The sequence below is a fragment of the Emydura macquarii genome, unplaced genomic scaffold (genome assembly GCF_026122565.2).
Source record: "Emydura macquarii macquarii isolate MOO-44397 ecotype Brisbane River unplaced genomic scaffold, CSIRO-AGI_Emac_v2 contig_2734, whole genome shotgun sequence".
Taxonomy (NCBI): Eukaryota; Metazoa; Chordata; order Testudines; family Chelidae; genus Emydura; species Emydura macquarii.
In genome coordinates, this window is record NW_027132871.1 from 2889677 (window position 1) to 2910226 (window position 20550).

Below are 20550 nucleotides of genomic sequence, written 5' to 3' on the forward strand. Positions count from 1 at the left end.
AGGTTTTTAAGGCCCAGCTTGACAAAGTCCTGGCTGGGATGATTTAGTTGGGATTGGTCCTGCTTTGAGCAGGGGGTTGGACAAGATGACTTCCTGAGGTCCTTCCAACCCTAATCTTCTATGATTCTATGTAGTCTAGCCACTAGAGAGGGCCAAAGATCCTTATTTTGACTGTGGGCGACACAAATACATAATCTGGGCCATTTCCTTTAACAGGCAGTGAGTGTGGCAAACTGGGTGAGACTTGGCTCTGTCCTGTTAGTGAGCTGGCTTCTATTCTCAGCTCTGCCTACACTGACCATGTAACTAACCTCTCAGTTATCTTAGCTGTTAAGTGGGCACATGATAGTCCCTTCCCTTAAAGTAGGGGTATGTGAGGTCTTAGTTGATGAAGGTTGTGAAGTGCACAGAAATATTAAGACCAGTTTGGAGAAGGTTAGAGCCAATAAGCATTTGGCTTGTAGTTCAGTGTACCTTCCTCTAAGGCTGCAGGTTATCAAGGGGAAGTCTGTCAGGGGTGGCACACCTCTCTTCAAAGGAGTTTCAGGGCTGATATAACTTGTGATGGTGGATAAAAGCCCTCAAGGGTCTGCTCAGCCAAACAGGATTGCTGGAAGTGTGTTAAGCTCCACTCTCAACCCCTAGACTGCCCTGGAATGCCTCTTCTGCTGGGGTCAGGGCTGGGGAGTTCAGCGGGGACTAAAGTAGGGCTTGCTGCGCCAGTTCAAAGTTCCCCACACTGCTGCTTTTCTACTGCTGCTGTGACTGAGAATCTGGCCTTTAATGAACATAGCACTATCCCAAATGACAAAGGAGACTGAAAAGAAAAGAGAAGAAAAATTAGTAGCACACTTAGCTTTATTGAAATTGAACAAATACCTTTTTTTTAATAAACGCTTTTACAGCAGGTGTAAAATTTTGAATGATCTTGTTATGTTTTATCATACAGTTTGTCTTTTTCTGTGTAAGCAAAAATACCTTTTTTATTTTCATTTTTATTTTTTTCTCCTTTAAAACATGTAGCAAGGATTTGAACCACGTAGCTCTGGCACCGAAAGGTAACAGGTTATGAAAATCACAGTACAGTTTTAAAATTCTTAGGTTAGTCAATGATATTTAAAATGATAGCCACTTGGAGTAAAGATATAAATTAGAGGTCTGTAAACAAGTTGTGTTTACCTATAGAGCTATCAATTGCAGCTACAATGAGAGCAGTAATAGAAAGTCAATGCTAAACTGAGCTACACCAGCCTGGAAACAAGTTCTTAATAAATAGTGTGGTACAGGGTAGCACAATAGGAAAAATACAGTTTGGCACCTCAAGTTGCATGTAAAAACAGCAGAAATCAAATGAAATAAGTGCACTCTCTTAGAACAAAAATAAAATGGGCAGTTTCACTGGTTTCTATGAGTGTCAGCTATCAAATAAATTGCACAATACACAAGTTTGACCCCAAAATTACAATTCTAATAAAGCAAGATAATATTAAAATGCACACCCACAAGGATATTAAAGTATAAATCATTTTTTCCCTGTTAGTAGAAATAATTACAACACACAAAAGGACTTCTTGGTGAGCTGCTAACTACAGACATTTTAATGGAATGTAGCTCAGTAGACTTGTTTCAAATAGAAAGGCAGCATTATCCTGAATAAGTTTGGTCCTCTTATAACTCACTGTACTGTAGCCACTACAGTCCCATAGCAGATGTTTCAGTTTGGTTGGTTGTTTTATTTTCTTCAATATCTTAGTGACAATGTTGAGTAAAATTTGGCCCTGATTAAGAATGTCTAATCAATGCAGAATCTGGAAGAACAATATCGAGAGTACATAAGGGGATCCTTATTGCATGGTCCCACAGCATCTTGTTTTTTGCAGTCAATCACCTTTTTTTCTATGCTTTTTCTTCCGTTCCATTTTCTGTCTTATTCTCTTCAGTAGCATGGGTGAAAAAAATCCTCAGTCCAAATGACAGAAAGACATTTCACTGTTTATTTACAAGCAAATCACTTTGGCTAGAAGGTCCCAGCACCCCAGAGAGTTGCCTATTTCTTGTGAATATCCTCATGCCGTATAATTTTGTATGTAATCCAGTAAAAGATGTTGAAAATGAGGAAGGCTAGTGGGAATGCAGCTCGGGATATTGTATCAATCCTTTTTGCACGGTCAACAAACTTCTTTTTGATGGAATCTGAATCCTTTGGTGGTGCCAGAGGAGGGTTTGGAGGAGTTGCCTTGACTGCGGTGCCATCTTTGACCTGTAGACAGTGACCCATCCCATAACCACTAAAATTGAATCGACTGTCACGGGTAACATCGTCTTCCTGGAAGATAAAGGACAGAAGTAAGAGACAATCAACTGTCTGTATAGAATAAAATTAAGGTTGTGGCATCAAGGAGTACTGCAAGGTTCCTTAACAAACCAGCTGACAAGCTTTGTGCTCCTGTGGTATAAGTTAATTTAACTCTGCCTTAGAAAATTCCACTGGCTCACTCGCCTCAAGCTGGATAATATTTTTGAAAGGTGAGTAAATATCATGGCCTTTATCATCATCCGGATAACTAGGTGATGAAGACTTCATGCCTGACCTGGTAAATTTTCGTAACCATTTTGCCAAGCAGATAGAATAACAATATTTGAGTTACAGTTATTGGCAGTCCTCCATGAATGACTCAAAACCACCAAAGTAACTCTAGTCTCCCGCATTCTACTCGGGATGAAAGGCATGCCCCAAAGCTGCCCTAGTTCATATAGTTGATTTGTCTAGGGACAAAAACCAGTCAGGAATAGCTTTGTGAACCCATCATCTGCTATGTTACTGATTTCACTGTTGACTTTTTTTTTTTTGGACTGACAGACATTTCAATGTTGATTTTAAATAAACTCTCCTTAGGCTCACAAGTGCAGAGTGCTCTCACAGCTTTCAGATTGCAAGACAGAAAGGGATTGCAAAAAACAATAGGCCAGATCCACAGGTGATGTGAAGCTTTATAACTCCACTTTCTCTCCTTCAACTGAGGGCCACCCATCTGTATCACCTGCATCATCAAGCTTGCTTTGCTTACCTTAGAGCTGACGTACTGATGTGAGCAAATAACAATTCACCACAAGGTTATAAGAAAAGAAATGGGTTCTAGTGAGTGAGGATAAAAGAAGTGACGGTAACAAATAGTGCTTTTGAGACCCAGGTACTCTGGTGTGAAGACTATCATATCCTGTACCCACCAGTAGGTGTGTAATTGTATTGACATAGAGCTTGTTACCACTTGGATCCTTTTCATTTCAAATTTTCAGCAGTGTGAAAGTGAAATGCTTTGCTCTCTCTTTGCAATTTATTCATTTACAGTTTTCAGTCCTTCTGGGAAAAGCTAAAAAGGTAAAAATGTTGGTCATACTAATTATTATAAATAAGTAAAGTGCTTAAAGATGAGACTGCCAAGACTCAAATTCAGGGTACCGTGCTTCTTTTGCATTAGTTAATGACTGCCTAAACCCTGCTACCATGCAGGGAGAGGCACTGCCTGCAGTGTTCTTGCGTCACTAGCCATTTCAGAAGAAATACAAATACAGGATGTGGAAGGTGATTAAAGGACAACAGATTTTCAGCAGTTGTGTTATCATATGTATTTATTTTAAATATATACATGTCAGCAGGAATGTCACATTAGTCTGCCTCTGTTTAAGTTTAAAGCAGCACTAACTCCAGGGGAGTCAGTGTAGTTACACCAATGTAAAACCAGCTCAATTTGAAAGAGGTCTCTGAGGTCAGTGTCGAACTCCAGAACCCTTTCTGTCTACCAGGCAAACAAATACAAATTTAACTTAAAATTCCATTTGCTAAAACTTAAAAACTTCAAAAATGGTAAATACGTAGGAGAAAATTCCCTCACACATCTGCCTGCCTTTCTTGTTGATTTCTATAGGCAACAAATTTCTGACCAACCTAATTTGCTCTCAGTGAGTGGAAAATGGTTGCTTCAGCTGGATCACATTTGTAAAGGTGCTTTAATCCTGCTTGCCCTGTACACCTGGTGCGCAACAGCCTCGGGGTACTTCCACCATTGTATCCCTCACCGCTGCAGTCTGGCAATGGAAGCACCTCTGCCAGAGCCAACAGTTGAGGTCTTGAGGACGTCGACAGCACTGGGATTGTTCCTTGACAATAAATTCCCAAGTGCTTTCACCCAGCCCATGTTTGAATATTTCAGGCCAGGTGGCTTCCACTACTTCCCTTTGGAAACCACTCTATGGTCTATGCTTCAGTTAGAATCGAGTTGAGGGACTCTGTTACAATACCCTTGTTTTCTGATTTGGACTGCCCCACTCATCCAATCCAGTTAAGAGGACAAAAGGATATAGAATTGTAGTGCATATGACAATTCACTGACTCCTAGGACTTGGTTACAGTTCTAGTGTGGATACCAGCCCAGCAGATCTCACTATTAGGACTCTTTTCCTGATTATTTTTTCAGCCTTAGTTTTCAATTTTACCTCTTTTCAGTGATTCCGCACTTAGAGCTAGACTGTAACAATCCATTTTGCCTTCAGTAAGGGGTAGCACCTATCTCAGAGTCACTGTGTGGTCCCTGGTTCCCCACATGATGCAGCGGGAAAGCAGTGTAATCTGCAGAAACCTTTTACTAGGCACTGATGGAAAGGAAGTCCCTTTTTATGCCAGCTGGTTGGTGAAATAGGGGGAAGGGGGTGCGATTTAAGGCTCAATCCATGCCCTGCCCTGCCTACCTACAGCCCACTCAGATGCATGGAAAGGAGGGTGGCAGCTCCACAGAGGGTTCTCCAACTTGAGCTGTGACCCGTAATGTAGGCAGCCTATACAGGGAAGTAAGGAAGTGCCTTATGCACCCGTACTCCCCCTGTAGGGGCACTGGGCAAGCAGCAGTCTTCCCCAGCAAAGAGGAAAGCCTGGCAGCTAGCAACAGCAAAAGAAAGAATGATAGATGAGGGCAGTACATGCCAGATTGGAGGAATGTGGGAACTGAAATGAATTCCCCTGTCATCTCTGAGTGTGCACCAGATCACTGCTACTTTGGTCAAAAATAACAAATACATATATATATAATTCCGTCAGCTGAAGATTTTCCATGTGGGGAAGGAAAAGAACATGCTTTTTTCCTCCACTGATGGATCCTTTCCTTTAAACTATTTACTTAAACCACAGACATCCAGAGAGAGATTACCACAGCTTCCTCAGACAGATTTCATGCATTTAATTTATGCAAATGCTTCCCAAAACTAATTAAGTATTGCAAATGATATTAATAATTTAAAATCCGTAGCTAAAAATAGACAGGAATGTCCGCATGATCTTAAAAGTATTCACATGCAAATTCCATTAGGTTTGTTTGTTTTTTTGCAGCGAATAAAGACAATTGACAAATCAATGCCTTTTCCAATTACCAGTTTTAAGCACTGAGCTTCCAATAAAGTATTGTTTTTTTCCCCCATATCTTCCATAACACAAATTATTTGCCTTTCTTGCTTTGCTTATCATTTAGCTGCTCTGCTAGCTGAAATCTCAATCATCTGGATTTCACTGGGTGTTTTTGCATGGCTCTGAAGTGTGATTGGGTTAAACAAAGGATTTGCCAGCTGTCTTTATTTCAGAACTCAGTTTCTTAAAGTTAAGTCGTTACATCTTAAAAACGTCCTGATGGCTTGAAGCTATTAGAAATTTACTACCACAAATTCTTCCTTGTCTTTTCATTTGATCTACTTTTATAAGGGATCATTCTATTAAAACTGATTTTTTTATTCATAGCAAATGAGACCACATAAGATTAAAAATCAATAGGCACTCAAGATACAGCAACCTGATTTGCTAACCTTTTACACAACTGTTTTTTCATTGGGTAAATGATAAATGCAAATTCCCGCCAGGTCATTTCATAATATGCATAGGATGGATATGAAATAAGGTCCTATGTAAAATTTTACCGTAATCATGTACACCAGACCACAGAGTGCTATATGTTCTTGTACAACTGATACTTGTTTACCATGTGGACTGCATTGCATGTAGTGGTGTGTGCACGCCTCTTTGTTACAACAGTCTGCATCCCTTATTTGTTGTTGTCCATGATATGATAGATTTGGAAGGAGTATGGGGAGTACTAAATGAGATAACAACGAACTCATCTGTATAATGTGCAAACACTGGCCCACTTTGTTCCTTTCCAGTCTTGAGAACAGGTGTAGTGATGCATGTGTCTGATAACTGCTCATCTGTGATGGAAATAAGGGAATTATGGAAATAGGAGACATTTTACATGCCACCACCAATTCCCTTCTTCCAGCTGTCTCCTCCTTTGCCTCTGCTGACTGTATTTCAATCTCACCACTCCACTTTATCCCTTTTACTCCTTTTCCTTCTTTCCCATCACATCATCTGCCTCACTAACCCCCAACCCTGGCCAGTCTCTTTTTTCTCTGCTCCCACTCCCATGCCAATGCCTCTGGAGAAAGCCTTATGATCATGCAGATTTTCCTCAGTGTGGTTTTCTCATCCTTTATTTACAAAATGGTCCTGGCCAAACAGCATCATGTTGCCATCCTCACAGATGCCCAGACCCATCCCCTCCATTGTCTGTGTCACATTCCACTCCCTTCACGAATCCTCCTGCACCCACCTCCTTTTCCATACAATATCTTGCTAACTTTTCCAAAGAGAAGACCAACAAGCTTTGCCATGATTTCTCTCTCCAGCCTCCTTCCTCTCCCGCTCTAAAGCCATGACTAGACATGGTGGGCATGCACTGATGTAGCTACACCAATACTTTTCTCCTCCATGATTAATGCTCTCACCTGCTGAACACTTCAAATCCCTCCCCCTGCTCCTATGAGCCCATTCCCTCCTGCAGACTAATCTGATTTAACCCCAACATCTTCCTCCTCCTCAGTCTCAGTTTTCTCTTTGGCTCCTCCCTCCTCTAAATAAAAGCATATGCGGGACTCTCCCATTCTCAGTAAAATGTCCTTTGACTCATCAAAATGTCCAGCTTCTGCCACATCTCTTCCGTTCCCTTTACCTCTAACATCTTTAAATATGTCATTTACAATTATTGCCTAAAGTTCACTGATCTCTGCTAGTCTGTGTTCTGTCCCCTTCACTCCACTGAAAAGGCTCTCACAAAGGTCTCTAGTGATCGCTTCCTGGTCAAATCTCAAGGTCCCTACAGGATCCTCATGCTTGACCTGTCTGCTGCTTGTGCAATTTTGTCCTCTCTGGGTTCTATTCCTCATGTTCTAACTGTTACTTAATCATCTCTTCTGGTGGGTCTTCCTCTTTTATCCTCCTTGTATCAGTAGGAGTGCCACAGGACTCTCTCCTTGTCCCCCCCTTCATGATTTATACCCTTCCTTTGGGAGATCCCATCACTTCACACCGTTTCAGCTATCATCTATGCTGATTACTCCCAAATCTATCTCTGTACTCCAGATTCATCTCTCTCCATACAATTCTGCATCTCAGTTTCTCTTTCTTAACTTGCTTCTAAATAAACACCTTATCTTCCCCCTCCAAATCCTCTTTACTATCATCTTTCTCTGTCACTGAGTCATTTGAGGTGGTACAAAGCAGCTGCAGCATTCTGGTGAATTGGGCCTTTAGATTTAAGTTAGCCCAATAACCTCACCCAGTGCACTCATAACATTCAAGCTTCTTGTTGGCTTCAGATTTCTGCATCCTCATCCTTTGGCAAAACCTACTGGTCTTAGAGTAACATTTTCTGGGGTCCAGTTGGACTCCTAGGATCAAAAGTGTTGGGTCAATTGCCAAAACTGTTATAGTTAACAAAATACAGACATGGCTAATAAATTATGTGAATTTCTCTCTCTCTAGTTTCTCAGAATAATTAAAAATGCTTGAATGCTTAAATTGACATTAAATGACTTAGAAATGTAGACTTTTAAATAGAAGTTGAATGGGAGAATAGTTAAATAGAAGAAAACACATCTGTTTTTGGAAATTCCTAGTTTCCCATGTTTCAAAACAGTTCTAATTTTGCAAGACAATTTGCAATAGCTTGTGATTTATTTGTACTACATTTCATTAAATAGGACATTCTCAGATCCTGACATGAAAAACTGAAGTACAGTTGAATCATTTTTATCTACCCTTCATTATATTGGCTTGTTCTGGCTGCCCAGAAACTTGCTGCATGATCCTCTTAGTGAATTTTGGAAAATGAATACTAAAAGTATTCAAAACCAGAATGTGGGATTTTGCTATTTTTCTAATTTTGGAGATTAACAGAAAGAGTTGCCAATCATGCATATTAGATGTTTCTCTAGTCTGTTCAAAACTCAATAACTTGCTAAATTATCCATAAGAGGAGAGATTAATGATTCAGCACATTGCTGGAACACTGCAGTGCTATATCTGGTAATACAGGTACAGTAATGCCATCTGCCTTTTCCTATATGTTCTAATTTTATAACTGTGTGCTAAATTCTATATCTGCTTACACACCGCCTACATGAACACATGCTTAATAAATAATCAATATTTTTTAAGCTCTAGGTGTTTGCTAAAGATAAAGCTCAAACTGATTTTTCAACTATTTGTTGGTTCTATTCTCAGAGAAAGAAGTTTAGCAATCCATAACATTGATTAAGGTACATATTTTTTTTAACCCTGAAAGAATGTCAGTGTCTTGCAATTATATAGTTATGTCATTAGGGTGCTTGTTTATTCAAATCTGGCTGGAATTTCAAGAAGATATTTTCAAGGGCAACCACATGATTTGACTTCCATTTACAGTTCGTACACCTGTACAATTCTTCACACAGCCAATTTAAAACAAACATGATGTATCCAGAAGCCATTCCAACTGCACTAAAACCCCAAACAGACAGAAGAGAAATCATGATGTTAATAGCACCTCTGCCCCAGTTTGAATTCAGTCTCATGCTGCAGAAGTTACTGTTTTATTGATTGAAACACTGTAAGCAAACAGCCCTATAAAATGTAGTATAATGGCATGGCAGCGCCTCTGTAGTTAAGGTTGTGTCATGACTTTTGTTTTATGGTCGACCTTTCCATGTCCTCTAAAATTGACATAGTTAGTCAGATTCCTTTTGAAATTTGATGTGCTTCAGGACTGTGCAGGGAGGGTTATAACCCACGTGAGATCATCTGAGCTAGGGGTTGTGGAGATATAAGCCATGAACATAATAGGCACTCAAAAAAAGTTACTAGGAGGGATTTTTTTGGTGCAGCACTTGGGCTTGAACATTGAGTGCCAATTAGTTATTCAATATATTTTTCCAATTAACACCCCATTCAGGGTAGGTGGGATCTGTGGACTTCTTTACTCCAAGAAAGGAAATTTTCAGGTAAGACAGAAAAAAATGTCCTATTTTGTAATGAGACCCATAAATCCATGACATTGGGATTTTCACAGAGTTATCTGCTTGGGGGGATTGGAGGGGTGAAATGATATTCAGTTATGGATAGATGTGAAAGAGGATAACCCTTTCCTAATAGTTACTACAGTGAGGAACATCTAGCTACCAAAGGTAGCATGAGATGACCAGATGTTCAACTTGTAGAGTTTTGAAGATAGTCTGAATAGGTGCTCAGAAGGTTGCTTTACTGATTTTCTATGCATATGATCTTTCTGCCCATGAATTTGCTATGGCTCTGGGGGAGTGAGCTCTGATGTTGGAAGATGGAGTTAGGCTTTTTGAGTTGTAAATCGCTGAGATACAATATCACAGCCTTCTGGAAAGGGATGATTTCAAAGTCTTCTCTCCCTCTGACTCTGGATAATAAAGCACAAAGTATTTGTCCTTCTGGCCTGAGCTGCATGGTGAATATATACTTTGGGAGCCCTGCAGACATCCAAAGTATGCCACAATTTCTCTTTGGAGTGGGTTGGAGCCAAACAGAAGGATGGAATATGAATTCCCTGTGCTCTCTAGAGCTTGGAGCTAATCTTTAGTATGAAGACAGAGTCAATTCTGAGTACCACTTCAGCTTTATGGAATGTGCAGTATTGAGGTTTCAGGAAAAGACCTCTTAACTCAAAACCCTGTGAACAGACATGATTGTCATTAAAAAAATAAAAGCCATTTTAATGGTTAAAAAGTAATGACACTTCCATGAGTGTTTGAAATGGAGGGTCTGTAATGGCACCGAGAACCAAGTAAGATCACATAAAAGAACTTTATGCATGTCAGGAGAATGTAGTAGAGATTCTGCTGTCATAAGAAAAATGTTGGACATATTGGTAAGATGAAATTCACTATTTCTCTACTGCGCAAAGGATGCAAGACAAAGCCATAACTTGCCCTTTGAGAGTGTGAACAGCCACAGTCCATTTCAAAGAAATACATGAATCTGTGGTACCAGTGTAGTTTTTGGGGGGGTGGAGGGACTTGAAACCCTTGTCCTGGCACCAATGGTTAAAGCTCAGTCAGGTCCTTGCATGCGCCAAGTTAGTATATTTACTGGATATTAGCTTTCTGCATAACCTTGTTGGCTTAAGAGGCTCTGTTCAAGAACCAGGCAGCTAGGCTCAGACTATGGATTTTGATGCAGGAGCATGACTGGCCCTTTTAATATCATATCCCTTCTAGATGGAAAGCAGATGGGAGGTCTTTGTACCCTGCCAAGGATATCACAGAAACAAGGCCTCTTTGGCCAAAATGGGGATATCCAAATTACCAGTGCTGCTTCTCCGTAGCATTCTGGTGAGGAGAGGAAAAGAGAGGGAAGGCATAAGAGTCCATTTTAGCTATCTTTGCAACAAGCCATCTTTTGCTTTGTCTCTGTGATCCCACCAGCAAAAGAATAACATAGAAACCTTGTCATTCAGGTAGGAGGCAAACAGAACTGTCACTGAGAAATTACATTTCTTTACCAGAAGATGAAACACCTCTAGTGGTAGTTCCCATTCTGGATGATCTAATTTTTGCCTGCTGAGCCAATCATCTGTAACATTTCATTTTGCGTTGGATGTGGAGGAAACAGATTGACTGCACATTGTCCTTTTCCCAAGTCATCAGGAGGTGAGCTTCTCTTTGAAGGACAATAAATATTGTTCTCTTTGTCTGTAGATGTATGACATGGCTGAGGTGTTGTCGGCACTTGGGGTAAGTCTAAATATGGGAGCAGAGCCTTGAGACCATATTGGATTACCCTGAGCTCTCGACAGTTTATGTTGTGCTTGCTCTCTTGTTTGGACCAGATTCCTTGTACAGTCCTTGACCCCATGTGAATGACCTGATAATTCTCTTGGGGGTGAGATGCCTTCACTGTGGGGTGGATAAAAATAGTTGAGGAAGGGATAAGAAGCTCTGTGGTGGCTTCATGTGAGCACTGACCCACTAAGAATATCCACATGGGACATCATTGATCCCAGAAGAGACAAGCATATGAATGGATACTCCCCTGTTTTGAAAAGATTTCTTTGCTTCTCCTGCCTTTCCTTCAATAAGCAACTTTGCAGAGGAAAGTAACCATTCCCACTCAGAGACTGGGAATATGCTGAGGCTGCTAACTGGCTCTCAAACCTTTGGCTCTGCAGCATCTTTAATGCTTCAATGGTACAGGCTACAACTGACACTGGATGAGGATTGGATACAGAGGTCACCCAAGGATAGCCAAAGACCCTTCATTTTCTGACAGCTGATATGAATACTGCCAGTACTTTCATAAACACTTGCATTGTTGTTGCTAAACCAAAGGGCCTGTACTGTATTGTACTGTACTGTATTACCTGTACTGTATTACCTGCATTGGTAATGTTGTGCTCCGAGAGGAAAACTTAGGAAGCATCTGTCAGACTGTGGAACTGGGATATGGAGAGAGGTATCCTTCACATCGATAGATGTAATATAGTCCCGTCCATTGATGGCAGGTAGTGTGGATTTTAAGGTCACTATCTTGACATTTTATTTTATTATTTTACTTATTTATTTTAATGATCTGTTGAGATACTGGATGTCGAGATGTGTCCTGCAGCCTTTTTGCCTTTTATTTTTAAACAAGGAATAATATAAAGTAAGGCTTTTTTTTCCCTCTGAAGACAAGGGGAGAGGTTCAATTGCTCCCATAGGAAATCTAGGATTGCTTTCTGCGTACCCTGACTCCTCCTCAGGTACGAAGCTCTTAGGATGTGCAACTTTTTTTTATTAAATAGATTGAGCAAGACCATACCTGCAATACCATCCACTCATGTTAGCATTGCTTGTGAAAGCAGGGGGCACTTAGGATGTCAGATAACAATTCTCTATTGTTTGTTTATTCTTGTTGGCCTGATGCCCTTGGTAGATTTCATCTTCGCAGGAGGGGCAGAGACTATGTCTGTCTTGACTTGGCTGCTTATGAAGGGCCTATATAGTGAAGAGGCCACTCTTCAGGTAAATTTTTTTCCCAGTCATAAATGCTGAGTCCTTGACCAGTTTATCATTGGAAATAACACCAGGATAAATTTTGATGGGTGCACACCAAGGAATCTTCAGGCCTTATAGGATGGCGGACAGGGTAGAAGAAAGAAATAGAGGGCCAAGAGTTCTTCCTCATCTGGACTCCTGTCCCTCTGATCACTCCATAACCATCTGCTGGGAAAAGGAGATGGAGGTGGTAGTGAGGCATGGTAACCTGCAACAGAAGCTGGGAGCAATAACCAGTACATAAGGGATTGGTGGCCACAGCAACAGCTGGGAATGACAGCCCAATTGTTAAGACATGATGATCTGCAGCGGCAGCTGAGGACGACTGCCTGCTGATGTCCCAGTCTTTAGGTGTGGTAGGAAATGCGTATCCCACTGTTACACACTCACAGAGTGTAGAAGCAGCAATATATAGCTATAGCTTTCCTAAGGCATCTGCAGACTTCACAGTCATAGCTCACAATACTCAGTACACTTTTCCTGAACATCTGTTTGTGTGGTGGGCTGTTTTTTTTCTTTTTCTTTTTTTGATAATATTTTATTATTTGAATCTTTAGTTCTGATTTGACGTTTTGGCCTTCCACCCCTAAGGAGGGAGAATTCCCTTTGTAGGGTTGTGTATATGCATACCTAGGCCTGGTGTACACTGCTGGTGAAATTCGGCGGCAGTCAATGGGAGTTACATTAGCTACGCAGAGTAGCTTGTGTAACTCCTGTTGACTTCATAACTTTCATTTAGCACACTGTCTCCACTGCACTGCGCTGCCAGGAAATGCATTCCTGTTGACGCAGCGCTATGCTTTTTGGGGATGTGGTTTTATTAAATCAACTTCTGGATCAATTGAGTATTTCTTCACTTCTGCTCAATTGATCCACATAGATCGATCTGATGGTGGCAAATTTGTCGCTGTCAGTGTAGACATACCCCTAGAGGAAACAGCACATGTCAATGGCCTGCACTGTTCTGCACTGATTTGCCACACTGCACTCTGTGAGGGTTAGCTGGAGAACTGAGCACTAATGATTATCCCCCATGCTGAACTCCTTATAGGTGAGCAGTGGAACAAGGAGCTGATGAATTATCCCCTGGGCTGCACTTTGTGAAGATGAGTGGGGGATCCAGGCCCTGCTGGACTCTGGAGGTTTATGCAGTTTGAGGCAAACAAATTTCCTTGTGTGTCTCTAGAGCACGGATTCTCAAACTGTGGGTCGTGGCCCAAAGGTGAGCCATGACACAATCCCGGGTGGTCCACTGGCACAGCTGCATTCTCCAGTCAAGCAAGGGATGGAGATTGGGGGTAGTGGTCATATAGGGGTGTTGTCACCCCAGACTGCATCTTTCCACTCTCCTCTCAACCCTGGCCTTTCGATGCAGATCCAGGGCACACAGCCCGATCCACTTGCCCTGCCTGACAGAGTCAGCTCAGGGAAAGCAGACAGGTGCCATGCTCAAGGCCCAGAATCAGCAGGGGACTCAAAATTGAAGGCGAGATCAGGTTGAGCCTCACTAAGCTGGAAAAACTGTGCAAGGAGATGCAGGCACATCCATCCCATAACGAAGACTCCTGGTCTGTAAGTTTTTAAATATTTTTATTATCAATATTTTATTCTTTCTAATTAGTAGAGAGTAGAGTTGTGTCTTTACTTACACAGCACAGAAATTCAGATTTTACACTTTAAAAAAATTGAAAGCACAATATAGTGTTCAAAGCTGGACAATTATTTTGTTTTAAAATCAACAAATAATAACGCAAGATGGGATTTTTAACAATTTTGTTAACTTTGTTGTATTGCTTATTGTTCAGTTTTATACAAAATTGTGTTTTCCTTGTTTAAACACCACATTTGGCTCTCAACATTTTTTTTTAAGTGTAGTTTTATTAAAACTGTTTGGTTTAAAGATCTTGAAGCATTTATTTGAGTGCATATTGCTAGGGAACTCTATCATTAAAATTATTTACATTAAAATGAAAAGGAAATGTGTACATTGTTTATTTACAGTGACGTTTATATGTATGTAATAATAAAAAATAAAATATTTTCCTCAAGAAGTGTTAATGATGGGTTAGGGTGCATTAGTGGGCTTGCAACTGCACAGGTGGATCTCAGGGGAAAAATTTGGGGACCCCTGTGCTAGAGGCATCCCTTGAATCAGATTCTTCAGAAGATGAAGGAGACTGGGGGGTTTTGTGTGCTTTACATTAGGGTGACTAAGGGGTTCTGAACATCTGTGAGACTTCTTTCTTATGCCTCCCCTTGATCTTCCTCCTCAGACTGATGGTTCCCTAGAAGAGTGGGGGAGGGACTTTATAGTTACTCTTTTAAGCAGCTTTTTTGCCCTGAGAAAGAGGGGTTTTGTGCTGGACTGTGCCTGGAAGGGGGATTCCCAGAGTCTTATGCTTTGTTTAAGGGAAATTCCTGGACATGGCCTGGAGCTAGGTGGATCCCACCCCATGGACACCAGGCTCCAAAGCCAGACACGCACAGGGAGTCCTGGGCCTGTTTGCTGCACTGGGAGACAGCACTGGGCTGACATTGCTGACTGGGAGTATCCTTCAGCCACTGCAGGGTTGGGCAGGGATATGCTGTGGCATAGAGGCAGAGGTTGGGCCTGAGGGCCCCTTACCAGGCTTTCATTGCTCTCTCTCTGCCCAGATCCCTGTCAGTAGCTCCTTGCAGTGCAGGGGAGCGGCTGGGCATCTGCTCCGTGATTAACAGATGTGGCTGTTAGTGTGAGCTCCCATGGCTGGGTAGGAAGCTTCCCTGGCTCTTTGATTCTGTGCATCAGTCTATGCTCACGCTGCATCAGGGTGGGGAGGAAAGAGCTTCCGCTTGCTGATCCCAAAGTGCTGCTGTCACCCATGGCAGGCTCAGGGGGATTTGGCTGCTGAGGTGTTGCCCGTGTTTCCTGGGTGCTCTCCTGCTTGGGGAAGGAGGCTGCTGGAAATGCTGTCCGTGTCTGAGCATGTGAGAGAGGCCAGGGCCTCCACAGAACAGGTTCAGATCACCATGCAGGCAAGTAATCAGCAGGAGAGACAATCTCTGGTTTTCCCTGTCAGCCTTCTCTGCCATACTGCAAGTCAGTGGACTGGGTCTCAGGACACCTGGGCTCAATTTCTGGCTCTGCCACAGGCTGTGTGAGTTTGAGCAGTCTCTTAATCTCTCAAGCCCAGATCCTCAAAGGTGTTTAGGCACCTACCTCCCAATGGGCCTGTGTGCCTAAGTTCCCCATCTGTAAAATGGGGATAATACTTCTTTACCTCACAGAATTGTTTTGAAAATGAATTTCTTAGGGCCAGATTCTGACACCCTTACTCACATTGAATAGTCCCTTATTTTTTGAGGGTACTATTTATCTCCATGGAGATATTTGAGTAGTACAGTTCTGTCCAGCATCAGTAAGAATGACAAACTTGGCTCCTGTGTTAATGAGGCACTTAGGTACTATAGTGATCAGGGTCAGACTTACACCTTACACACCCCTAGGCACAGCATCTTCAATGCCTCCCCTGCCTACAGCTGACCTTCATGTTTTCCACACCAGGGGTGTTGAGGACAGGGGAGAGAAGGACTGGCCAGGCCAGCTCCACGCAGGGTGGGGGGAAAGAGGGGCTGGGGCAACCGGCTCAGCTAGCTCTGTGAAGGGGGAATATGTTTACCGCTGGGCTCCGGCTTCTGGCCTGGCCGGGGGGCGGGGCCTCATGTAGAAGAGAAGGAGCAGAGGAAGAGGCCTCAGGAAAGAGACGGAGGAGCAGGGGGTGGGGCCAGAGTTCCAGTGCTTGTGCAGGGCTCCCATATTGGCCGGGGCCCCTGGGCACAGGCCCCATTAGCCCATGCAGAATCCACCACTGTTTAGGTACCCCTAGAATGCTGGCACCCCTAGGTACGTGTCTACTATGCCTAATTGGAAATCTGGCCCTGACAGTGATGGGGGCCAAGTAACTGGACAGATTGTAAAATGAGAGGGCATCAAACACAGATCTATAGCATTTGCCCAGCTTACACTGACAGTGTACCACCTACTGTATGATTTTTTTTCTTGATGTTCCTTTGCAAGGTCCATGCTAAATGCCAAAGCACAATTGTGGGTACAACAGGCAGATTTCAATCTGAAATTAAGTATAGGCCTGTGAGAGCTAACGTCAAGGCAAAGTTTCATTTCCAAATGCCTCTGAATATAGAGAAATATATGTCACACTGTGCAGGAAAATATAATAGCCCTAAGATAAAGGCACCTTTGGAGCTAAATGCAACAGCCAAACTGAGATCATACTGCACAACAATGAGGGAGGGAAATACTGGCCAGGGAAATCAGGGCAAAGCCCCACTCCTACAAAAAGTGCAGTGGAATTTCTAATATCCTGCAAAGCAAGTGCTCTGGTTTTGAACTCTCACGTACAAATAAGCTGCATGGAACTCAGTGCCTCTGCCTCTGAAGGATGAAGGGCTGTGTCATCTCTAGCATTGGTGTGAGGGAATCTAGGTATTTCAAAATGTGATGCTTAGGCCATTAAGCCATCACCTCAAGGGACAGCCATGCAGGGGACAATTTAAATATGTTTGTCATGTTTAAACAGTTGCTTTCAACTTGTATGTCCTAAAATAAATGAAAATATAAAGAATACAACAATCTATTATGGAGGGTTAAGAGATTATATCCAAGGTATGGCCATTCCAATCACACCTTCATTTCAATGTACAAGGAAAGAAAAAACTGAGCCTCATTATTGTTCCTGTTCTTGGTATTATTATAAGTATGTATGCAACATGACAATCTAAGGTATTAGTCAGTAAAATTGAGTCACTGGACAGCCCTTGATCAGACATTCCCTTTCTGCTCAGCAGGGCCTGTTCTATTAACTATATACAACAAAGGAAAAATAGAGAGACCGTTCCTCCTTAGGTCATTATATGATGATGACGTGTTCAGTTTGCTTATTGCATCAAAGGTTACAAATGATATTATTTTTTCCCATTATAGATAATCTATATGGCTGCTGTTTGTTTGGGTTGTCAAATCCTTGTGCTGAAATCCAATCCTGCCCTCTTGTTTATTTATCTACAATGTGTACTGTGGCAAGGCCCACAATGAAATGGCAATAGTGTTCCTCTCTGCCAGTGTTGCCTTCAGAGCCTTGTCAAGGTCCTTCTGATTCAGATCACAAGTGTCATGTGAGTAGCCAATATGGCTAGCTGCTGCAGTTTATAGAATTATAGGAAAACACCATAGTCTCTACTTTCTTTTCATTCACTGAAATTTGCTGACCATATTGAAAATTGCACATACCTTAAAAAAAAAATCATTTGGGCATTTTTATCCATAACTCTGCCTTCTTGCCCCTAATTTTAAAAAAGCTCTGATTGCTGAACTCACTGCAAACATAGCACAGTCAGGTTAGGCTACTTTCCATGACTGCGCTGTGCATTTAAGTTCTTGTATGCCACTGTAAAATAATTATTGGATTAATCTTTGCTCATCATACACAATTTGAAAACTGCTTCCCCAACCAATGCAGAAGTCAGAAGTAACTTCTGGGGGTCAGGGAGTAACTTCTAAAAGGGTATAGATAATGGGGAGCAGTTCTCAAGTCTGAGATGGTGAGCAAAGATTCAAAAGACAGGCAAGTTGATGGGACATTGACAAGAATTATTGAAATATGATATAATGCCCCTATATAAATCACATCACATTATTTGAGTATCAAAAGTTGTTTAGCCTCTGTTGTTATAGTAGAAAGAGAAGTCAGAGAGACCCAGTCCTGCAATGGAAAAGATTATTAATATTCTGATCCAGGACAATACTTAAATGGTTTTCAAAAACTAACCATTGTTCCAAGTCTCCTTGGAAGTCAAGGAGAATTATAGAACATCATCAAAAAATACTGTGCTTGAGATCAGCACATCCAAAAAGAAGGTAGAGGCTCACTGAGGAGCTGGGCATCACAAGTCTCAGTGACAAACTCACCGACTGATATACTATGTAATAATTATGCTAGGGAACAAATTATATAAAAGCACCGATTAATATTTTCACCAGCTCTGAATCTCTGAATATGCTGCATGATATTTCTGTCCATATATGTGAAACAGAAATGAACAACCAACAAGGACCAATTCTTTTAATCAGTTCCAACCGCCATGTGCATCCCTAAGCAGCATGAAAGAGCTCAAATCTTACACTACTTGCCCATCTTAGAATTACACCAGCTGGGTGGAGCTCTCAGTTGATATAAAGCTGGTGCCAGATCTGACAACAGCCATCCCCTGCTTTTGATAAGGAGGGCACAGGACCAGGAGTCTTGAGTAGGGACAGGATAAAGTCTACACTCCACAGTGCTTTGCCAATTGTCAACTGGCACATGATCCCTTAGGGAACATAGTCAGCTGTCATCAATCAGAGCAGCCCTTAACCTGCTCTAACTTGCACCACGGCCAGAGCACCTGTAATGTGAGAATCAAGGAGCTATAATCAGCTCTCTACCAGCCCTCACCTCTCTCTTGTGTGCTGAGTGGATCTCAGTGCAGCAGATCTGGCCCACTGGAACTTAGACAGACTTTTACAGTGCAAGTGTATGGCATTATCATTAGAACACTGGATATCAGTAAGGAAAGTGAGAGAGAAAACTAAACAGAACTCAAAGAACATATGCTCTTGGTTGGAATGAAACAACCAAGAATGTAAGATCATATAGAAAAGTATTCTTGAAAGAATGAATGTTGAGATCAAACTTACGCAGCTGATAAAAAAGATCCTTTCTCTGATAATAGACCCAGATTCCACAAACACCCACAAGATAACGTATCAAATGAACAGAACACAGGACCAGAACAAAGAAGGATGACTAAGTCCTCAGTCTTCACATGGCAAAAAGCAAAATACAAGCTGATTATATTTACCTCAAAACAACATAACATGAGCCACAAGAAAAAGAGAATGACGATCAAAGAGCAAATAAGAGAAACAGAAAACACAAAGATGCCTTTCCAGCATATAGAAATAATAAAGGAATAGAAGCAGGCAGCAGTAGTGGAATTTAAAAGGGCTGTTGCATATTTGAAAAAGAAAAATAAACACATACGTCCTTCTTTGTATAAACTCAAAAAGAGTCTTTTTATCTGCAGCAAGAGATCTGGACATCATTTTTGTCCCTGCAAAATCTGCTTGCATCAGTCTCTTAAAACTCCCACAATCCCTTTGGTCACTAGAAGGAGGAACAGCATTATCAATTCCTCATGCTGCCATCCAGAACATAAATACGGCAAGAACAGAACATGAAGAGCACAATCCATGAATGAAAAATGGATCTGCTTCACTTGCTGTACTTGACAAACAAATCTACAACACCTCCCAAACAAGGAACAAAACTGTAGGACTTCAGTGCATTTTAAAAGAGAATTGCAACTGCTAGCCATTCAACTGCATTTATATAATACTTTAACTTTGTATAAAGTAGGAGTCACAGTAAAGGGCTGAAACTGGTAACTCAGTTTCCAAACGCTTGGCTAGTGCAGGCATGACGTAAAAAACATGACAACTGTATTGTCCCCAATCTCACATTGTCTGAGCCAACAGAGCGAGGCAGCTAGTGCTCTAACCTGCAAGGTGCTTCATGCACCTTGGTGTTTGCTGCCTTTAATGGGAGCTGAGAGCACTCAGCCCTGGAAAGGAGAGCACAGCCCTTAGCATGATCAAGACCATGAACATCATACTAGGATTGCTGCTCGCTCTCTCTCTCTCTCTCTTTCACACACACACACCCCAGAAAAGGCAATACGAAAAACAGGAACTCCTTGCACAACTAGGACACAATCCTACTGTCATACTGTCATGTCTAGAGTGGTTCACAACTGTGAGTGCCAGCCTCAGGGCAAACTGTCAAAAAGCAAGGTAGAGATCCTAAACGTGGTATTATTAGATTTCACAAACACAGTAACAACTGTGAACTGCTGGATCACTGTATAGTCTTACCATGGAGTCACAGACAGACACCAAAAAACCCCACAAAATATTCAGGTTTCTCTCAGCTCCAAGAGACCAGGCACTTACCCCAGGTCAATTTGCACCTTAGATCTCACACCAAAGACAACTCTGGTAGCCAATTCCATAATAAACTAACTCAGGATTTATTA

General features: G+C 41.8%; 1 protein-coding gene across 2 annotated transcripts in view; it reads right to left on the reverse strand.

The window, feature by feature from the left end:
• Positions 1-850: 850 nt before the first annotated feature.
• The window catches only part of GLRA2 (glycine receptor alpha 2), a 151607-nt gene continuing 131907 nt past the window's right edge, over positions 851-20550 (reverse strand). For both annotated transcript variants that reach the window (XM_067566161.1, XM_067566162.1), the window contains one exon: positions 851-2326. In XM_067566161.1, the coding sequence (XP_067422262.1) occupies positions 2048-2326 (279 nt within the window). In that variant the 3' untranslated portion in view covers positions 851-2047. The remainder of the gene's footprint in view (positions 2327-20550) is intronic.